At 35.5% G+C, this 9,324-nt stretch overlaps 1 protein-coding gene across 1 annotated transcript; it reads left to right on the plus strand.

The window, feature by feature from the left end:
* Nucleotides 1–595: 595 nt before the first annotated feature.
* Nucleotides 596–1,226, plus strand: LOC132357265 (large ribosomal subunit protein uL11). Its single transcript, XM_059910576.1, has one exon. It carries the CDS (start codon nt 677–679, stop codon nt 1,172–1,174), a length of 498 nt encoding a protein of 165 aa, XP_059766559.1. The 5' UTR covers nt 596–676; the 3' UTR covers nt 1,175–1,226.
* Nucleotides 1,227–9,324: the final 8,098 nt, after the last annotated feature.

Consider the following 9,324-nt stretch of genomic DNA (forward strand, 5'->3'; position numbering starts at 1 on the left):
GCCTGAGTTAACAGCGTCTCAGACTTATAACTTCTCTATTATACTGAGCATCTGAAATTTAACACTGAAAAAACCCTAGGAAGTGAATCCAGAGTTTTCCCTTAAGAAAACTGAAAAATAGAAAAAAATAGCTTCTTAATGTGTTTCCCCACATTGATTCCCCTTTGATTCCGAGAATTCATATCTCCAAGTCTGACCACTCTTTCAGTGAACATTTACATAGCCCTTGACCACCCAGGTCTCTCCCTCTCCCATCCATTGAAATTTTATGGGTCTCCATCCTGTTAAGATGGAGTCATTTGACAGAGATAGACTTGAATATTTTGGATAAATCTTGTATAGTTGTTTCCAAATTAATCATTTTAAACTCTTTCCTGCATCTCAACACCAACATTAACCATTAAACCATAAATTAAAAGGTGGAATAAGGGACTTCTGGTTTCCAGTTCCCCACATAAGGAGCGAGGAAGTCACCACTCTCTCCTAATAATAAGCAAACACCTGAACAGACTGAAAAATCAACAGTTCTTCTTGGATCCAGAAGAGAGGAGACAGGGCAAATTGTTGCCCTCAAGATTGGAGAGACAGCTTTCGGCTTTCGGCTCGGAGGAGGCTCAGGTGCAACTTTCTTCGGTCGTCCCGAATCCGGGTTCATCCGACACCAGCCGCCTCCACCATGCCGCCTAAGTTCGACCCCAACGAGATCAAAGTCGTGTACCTGAGGTGCACCGGTGGGGAAGTCGGTGCCACGTCTGCCCTGGCCCCCAAGATCGGCCCCCTGGGTCTGTCTCCAAAAAAAGTTGGTGATGACATCGCCAAGGCAACTGGTGATTGGAAGGGTCTGAGGATTACAGTGAAACTGACCATTCAGAACCGACAGGCCCAGATTGAGGTGGTACCTTCTGCCTCTGCCCTGATCATCAAAGCCCTCAAGGAACCGCCAAGAGACAGAAAGAAGCAGAAAAACATTAAGCACAGTGGAAACATCACTTTTGATGAGATTGTCAACATTGCCCGACAGATGCGGCATCGATCTTTAGCTAGAGAACTCTCTGGAACCATTAAAGAGATCCTGGGGACCGCCCAGTCTGTGGGCTGCAATGTTGATGGCCGCCACCCTCACGACATCATAGATGACATCAACAGTGGTGCGGTGGAATGCCCAGCTAGTTAAGAACTGCAAAGAAAAATAATAAAAGAGTTATTTGACAACCAAAAAAAAAAAAAAAAAAAAGATTGGAGAGACAGACAAGTGAATACAAGGAGTTGCAGTTCACCTGAGCGGAGACTCACAAGTGGAAACCACTGTGGGAACCAGTGCCAGGATAGGAAAACGTGAATTGTAATTGGCAAATATAGGCCCAGCCTGTACAACTCTAAGAGTTATAAACTCCAGGGGGACCCAGTCATGGGGGACCCCACAATATTATGAGATTTACCTCTAGGAGTTCTACCAGATTCCCACAGTAAATATCAGAGAAAAATCACCTTGGGATTCCTGCGGGGGGAGGGGAAAAGTAACCAATCTGAAACATTACAGAGCACTCTGTTCTTAAGGTCTGCTCTGAGGGGACATGAGTTAATCAGTGCCTAACCAGCTGGGGTATTATCATAGCCTAACTAATCTGGGGAAGGAAAATACCCAATTCCAGCCCACTCTAGCCATCTTGTCATACAGAAAAAACTGAAAAACACCTGTGAAGTTTACAGTGCAGAAGCACAGGCTTAATAAAGATTGAGACTTAATTATAGGACTATAGAATGCTTCCCCTTATCTCACACCTCACCACCTATTACTAAAGGCTTATTTACAGCAGTTCTTTTACACAGTATATCATGTCCAACTTTCAAGAAAAAAAAATACAAGGCATACCAAAAGGCAAAAAAACACAACTTGAACAGACAGGGCAAGCATCAGAACCAGACTCAGGTATAGCTAGGACATTATAATTATCACACCAGTAATTTAAAACAACTATGATTAATATGTTAAGGGTTCTAATGGATAAAGTAGACAGCATGCAAGAACAGATGGACAATGTAAGCAGAGGTATGGAAATCCTAAGAAAGAACCAAAAGGAAATGCTAGAGATCAAAAACACTGTAGCAGAAATGAAGACTGCCTTTGGTAGATTTGTTAATAGATCAGACATGGCTAAGGAAAGAATCTCTGAACGAGAGGATATATTACTAGAAAACTCAAAACCGGAAAATCAAACAGAACAAAGACTGGAAAAACAATTGAACAGAATGTCCAAGGACTGTTGGACAACTACAAAAAGTGTAACATACATGCAATGGGAATACCAGAAGAAGAAGGAAAGGAGAAAGAAATGGAAAAAATATTTAAAACAATAATGACTGAGAATTTCCCCAAAATTAATGTCAGACACCAAATCACAAATCCAGGAGGCTCAGAGAACACCAAGCAAGGTCAATGCCAAACTTATATATACATATATACATATCCAAACTACAGAATTACAGATCTATATATACACATACACACACACACACACACACACACACACACAGAGGGGAAAAACATCTTTCCTATAGAGGAACAAAGATAAGAGTTACATCTGACATCTCCTCAGAAACCTGCAAACAAGATGAGAATGGAGTGAAATAGTTAATGTTTTGAGAGAAAAAGATCACCAACCTAGAATTATGTACCCTGCAAAATTATCCTTCAAAAGTGAAGGAGAAATGAAGACTTTCTCAGGCAAACAAAAATTGAGGAGAAAGACAAATACAGTATGATATTACTTGTATCTAGAAAAGCCAATCTCATAGAAACAGAGAGTAGAATGGTGGTCACCAGGGGCTTGGGGGTGGGGGAATTGGGGAGATGTTGTTTGAGAGTACAAAATTGCACCTGGAAGATGAATAAGTTCTAGATATCTAATACACACCATAGTGATTATAGTCAACAATACTGTATTGTAAACTGCAAGGAAGCTAGGAGACTTGATCTTAACTATTCTTACCACAAAAAAGAAATAATAATGTGATGTGATAGGGATCTTAGCTAACACCTCAATGATAATCATATTGCAATATATAAATATATCAAATCGACATGTTGTACACCTTAAAGTTACACAATGTTATGTGTCAATTATATCTCAATAAAATTTAAGGAAATTTGTTGTCAGTAGACCTACTTTGCAGGAAATGATAAAAAGAAGTTCTTTTAAAGAGAAGGGAAACAATATAGGTAGAAACTCAGATCTACATAAAGAAAAGAAGAGTTTAAAAGAAAGAATAAGTAAAGCTAAAATTAAAACTTTTTTTCTTATTATTAATTGGTCTAACAGATAACAGTTACTTCACAAATATAACAGCAATGTACTCAATTATATATGCTTAGGTATAATTATATATAATTGAAATGAATGAAATGAATGACAGCAATCATACGAAGACTGGGAGGAAGGAATTATTATAATCTGGTTATTATAAAGTACTCACACTACCTGTAAGTGGTATAGTGTTGGTTGAAAGTGGACTTGGATTACTTGTAAAATGTATATTGCAAACTCTAGTGCAATCACTAGACTGTTTTTTTTTTAAAGTATAACCAATATGCTAAAAAGGAGAGAAAATGGAATCATATAAAATGCTCAATTAAACCAAAAAATGAAGAAAAAGAGTAAAAGACAGAAACAGGAACAGAAACCAAGGGCAACAAATAGGAAACAGTAATGAATATGGTAGATATTAATCCAAATATATCAGTAATCCCTTTGAGGGTCAAGCATCTAAATGTTCCAGTTAAAAGACAGAGATTGTTAGAATGGATCAAAAAATATGATCCAACTATATGCTGTCTACAAGAAACCCATCTTAAATATAAAGACACATATAGATTAAAAGTAAATAGATGGAGGAAAATATACCATGCTAACACCTTTATAGGAAAGAAGGAGTAGCTCTATTGATTTCAGACAGAGTAGACTTCAAAGTAAGAAATGTTATCAGGGATAAAGAGGGACATTACATAACGACAAAGGAGTCAATTCTCCAAGATGACATGAGAATTCTTAACATGTATGTGCCTAACAACAGAACATCAAATTACACGAGGCAAAAACTGATAGAACTGCAAGGAGAAATAGATGAATCCACTATCATGGTTGAAGACATGAACACCCCTTTATCAGAAATACACAGATCCAGCAAGCAGAAAACAGTAAGGGCATAGGTGAACTCAACAACACCATTAATCTACTGAGTATAATAGATAGGCTACTTCATCCAGTAACAGCAGAATACACATTTTGGGGGGCTCACATGGAACATTTACCAAGATAGACCACATGCTGAGCCATAAAACATACCTTAACACATTAAAAAAATAGAAATCATACAATGTCTCCATTCAGACCACAGTGGAATTAGACTAGAAATCGATAACATAAAGATAGCTGAAAAATCCCCAAATATATGGGGATTAAACAACATACTTCTAAATAGCACATGGGTCAAAGGAAAAAAAATCTCAAGAGAAATTAAAAGTATTTTGAAATAAATAAAAATGAAAATAGAATTTATCAAATTTGTGGGATGCAGTGAAAGCAGTCATCAGAAGAAAATTCATAGCACTGAATGCATATATTAGAAAATAAAAAAGATCTAAGATCAGTAATCTAAGCTTCTACCTTAGGAAATTAGAAAAAGAAGAGAATTAAATCCAAAGTAACCAGATTAAAGGAAATTCTAAGAATCACAGCAGAATCAATAAAATCGAAAACAGGACATCAATAGAGAAAATCAACAAAACCAAAAGCTGGCTCTTTGAAAAGATCAATAAAATCAACAAGCCTCTAGCCAGGCTAAGAAAAAAGAGAAAGAACACAAATACTAATATCAGAAATGAAAGAGGGGACATCACTGCAGGTGCCATGGAAATTTAAAGGATAATAAAGTAATACTCTATGCCCACAAATTTGATAACCTGGGTGAAATGGATCAATTCTTTGAAAGACACAACTTGTGAAAACTAACACAAGAAGAAATAGATGATCTGAATAGACCTGTATTGATTAAGGAAATTGAATTAATAATTAATAACCACTCAAAACAGAAAACACCAAGCCCAGATGGGTTCACTGGTGAATTCTACCAAACATTTAAGGAAGAAATTATACCAATTCTCACAATCTCTTTCAGAGACTAGAAGCAGCATGAATACTTTCCAAATCATTCTATGAGGCCAGTATTACCCAAATACCAAAACAGGACAAAGACATTACAAGATAAGGAAACTACAGGTCAATATCTCTCATGAATAGAGATGCAAAAATCCTCAGCAAAATATTAGCAAATTTAATCCAAAAAAGTATGAAAAGAATTATACACCATAACCAAGTAGTATTTACCCCAGGTACGCAAGGCTGGTTCAACATTCAAAAATCAATGTAATCCATCATATCAACAGACTAAAAAAGAAAAATCACATGATCATATCAGTAGATACAGAAGAAGCATTTGATGAAATCCAACCCTCATTCATGATAAAAAAATTTTTAAAAACTCAGTAAGCTAGGAATAGAGGGGAACTGTCTCAATGTGATAAAGACTATCTACCAAAACCTACAGCTAACATCATATTTAATGGTGAGAAATTCAAAGCTTTCCCACTAGCATCAGGTACAAGAAAGGAGGTTTGCTCTCACCACTCCTTTTTAACATCATACTGGAAGTCCTTGCTAGTGCAATAAGGCAAGAAAAGGAAATAAAAATTATACGAATTGGAAAGGAAGACATAAAACTGTCTATTTTCACAGATGTCATGATTGTCTATATAAAAATTCTGAAAGAATTGACCAAAAAACTCCTGGAACTAATAAGCAATTATAGCAAGATTGCAGGATGCATGGTAAATTTTAAAAAGTCAATCACTTTCTCGTACATTGACAATGATTAAGTGGTATTTGAAATAAAAACACAATACCATTTACATTAGCACCTCCCCCCAAAAATGTAGGTATAAATCTAACAAAATGTGTACAAGATCTATATGAGGAAAACTACAATAGTCTGATGAGTGAAATCAAAGGACTAAAAAAAATAGAAAGATATTCCACGTTCATGGATAAGAAGAATTAATATTGTCAAAATATCAGTTCTTTCAACTTGATCTATAGTTTCAATACAATCTCAATCAATAATCCAGCAAGTTTTTTTGTGGATATTGACAAACTCTTTCAAATTTTTTTGGAGAGGTAAAAAACCCAGAATAACCAACACAATACTGAAGAAGAATAAAGTTGGAGTACTGACACTACCCAACTTCGAGACTTACTATAAGGCTACGGTAATCAAGACAGTATGGTATTGGTGAAAGAATAGACAAATAGATCAATAGAACAGAATAGAGAGCCCAGAAATAGACACACATAAATATAGTCAACTGATGTTTGACAAAGGGGCAAAGGTAATATTATGGAACAAAGATAGTCTTTTCAGAAAATGGTGCTGGAACAACTGGATATCCACATGCAAAAACTGAATCTAGACACACACCTTACAACTGTCACAAAATTAACTAAAAAATGGATCATAGACCTAAATGTAAAATGAAAAACTATAAAACTTCCAGAAGATAACATAGGAGAAAACCTACATGAAGTTGGGTATTGTGATGCCTTTTTAGATCAACACCAAAGATATGATCCATGAAAGAATAATTGATAAGCTGGACTTCATTATAATTAAAAACATCTGCTCTGCAAAACACAATATCCAGAGAATTAGAAGACAAGCCACTGACTGGGAGAAAATATTTGCAAAAGATACATCTGATAAAGGACTATTATCTAAAATATACAAAGAACTGTGAAGACTCAACAGTAAGAAGACAAATAACCTGATTAAAATGGGCCAAAGACTTTTACAGACTCCTCACGAAAGAAGCTACGTAGATTGCAATAAGCATAAGAAAAGATGCTCCACATCATATGTCATCAAAGAAATACAAATTAAGACAACAGTGAGATACCACTACACACCTATTAGAATGGCCAAAATCTGGAACACTACAACACCAAATTCTAGCAAGGATGTGGAACAATAAGAAGTCTCATACATTGCTGGCGGGAATGCAAAATGATTACAGCCACTTTGGAAGACAGTTTGGTGGTTTATTACAAAACTAAACATACTCTTCCTTAACGATCCAGCAGTCATGCTCATTGGTACTTACCCAAAGGAAGTGAAAACTTATGTACACAGAAACACCTTCTCATGGATGTTTACATCAGCTTTGTTCATAATTGCCAAAACTTGGAAGCAACCAAGATGTCCTTCAGTAGGTGGTACATCCAGACAATGGAATATTATTCAACACTAAAAATAAATGAGCTATCAAGCCATGAAAAGATATGGAAGAAATTTAAATGTATTTTACTAAGTGAAAGAAGCCAATCTGATAAGGCTCCATAAAGTATGATTCCAACCATATGACTTTCTGGAAGAGGCAAAACTGTGGAGACATTAAAAAGATCAGTGGTTTCCACGGGTAGAGGTAAGAGGGAGTGATGCATAGGCAGAACACAGAGGATTTTTAAGGCAGTGAAAATACTATGTATATTATAATGATGGATCTATATCTCATACATTTGTCCAAACCCATCAAAGGTACAATATCAAGAGTGAATCCTAAGGTAAACTATGGATTTGGGTAATTATGATATGCTTGTATAGGTTCATCCTTCATTTAGAAAAATGTACCATTCTGGTAAGTGATGTTGATAATGGTGGAGGCTATGCATGTATAGAGCAGGGGATACAGGGAAAATCTCTGTACCTCCCTCTGAATTTTGTTCTCAGTCTAAACCTGTTCTAAAAAAATAGTCTAAAAATAAGGAAACCCAATGTAGGGATAAATGAACAGTCCCACAGTTCCTCTACATACACGTCCACACACCAGAATTAGAGTTGGTATCACACTGGTTATAAGTTTAACAGGAAAGCTTCCAGACCTTTACAATTAAAGAAAAAATTTTAAATACCAATGGTCTCAACAATGCAAAAAAAAGTGAAATAGAATAGAAAGTACTAGAGTACACAGCATGTAGTGAAGATAAATACCATTTCAAGAAGGTTATATTTATATATTTCGAGAAGGTTTTATATATATGTATATTTATATACAAAATCTTACACACAAACATACATACACATACACAAACATGCATACAAGTATGTGTCTGCTGTATCACCGTGCATTTAATGCATTTCTCCCTATCAGTCATGGTCAAAAAGCTTGAAAGAGAATTTGAGTGAGCCCGAGAAAAGACAAGCCTTTCAAATGATGTCTTCCAGGGAACTACTTGATAATGACTCCTATTTAGGAGTAAAGTTTTAAAAGATTTCCAGCCCTCCTCTGCTTTTCGCAGTACTGAGAATGTAGGCTGTTATTTTTCAAGAGGCTGTGGAGCTGTGGCGACATGGATGGGACTAGGGAACGTTTAAATGCCACAAATCTTGCTGTTCCTATCAAGATGCAGCCACTTTTCTGGACTAAATACTCCCCTGTGTTGCTGCAAGCCTTTAGCTAGTTTCCAGAGTACTATAAAAGTTGATTTTGACAATTTCTGTCAATTTTCTCATTGCTTTTGCGAAGCAGCAAATTTTCTGAGTTCTTTACTCCAACGTTCTCACTAATGTCTCCTCCTGTTATTTTTTGACATTTCATCTCATAATGGAAAATCATCCATTTTTTAAAAAGCAAAATTTCAGAGTTCCTTATTTGAACGTTTTCACTGATGCCTCCCCCCTTATATTTTGACATTTCATCTTGTAATGAAAAATCATCTATTTTTTAAAAAGAGTTTTTTATTTTTTCGTTTTGTTAACCCAACTGTGGCTAGAATGACTTCATTAATGAAAATCTTTACTTTTGAAGCCAAATTTGACACACCATATTATTATTCCTTTAGACATTCTCACTGAAAAAGAAGTAAAATTAAGAGAACAAATTTAAAAGTCTGAATCAACATTTCCAGAATCATAGATACAAAGAATCATAAATGTACACAGCGTCTTGAAGATGGTAAATTATATAGAAGCAAGCAAAAAGAAAAAAGCAATTTCTGCCTAGAAGAGTTTAGATTCTATATAATGCTGAGATGGTGACACAAGCTATTTCAAGTTAAAATTAAGACTGACACAGCAATGAACCAAATTGTATTTCAACTTACTTTGAAGATGCTCTAAGTATGAAATAAAGTGTCAACTTGTCTTAATTTGGACTTCTTTATTACCTTTAAAAGTTAACCTGAAACATATTCTATCATTTGAAACTGAGTTTTAGTC

The sequence above is a fragment of the Balaenoptera ricei genome, chromosome X, assembly GCF_028023285.1.
Source record: "Balaenoptera ricei isolate mBalRic1 chromosome X, mBalRic1.hap2, whole genome shotgun sequence".
Classification (NCBI taxonomy): Eukaryota; Metazoa; Chordata; class Mammalia; order Artiodactyla; family Balaenopteridae; genus Balaenoptera; species Balaenoptera ricei.

Bases quoted from the DNA above. Each gene is read 5' to 3' on its own strand.
- LOC132357265 (XM_059910576.1), top strand. From the start codon at position 677: ATGCCGCCTAAGTTCGACCCCAACGAGATCAAAGTCGTGTACCTGAGG.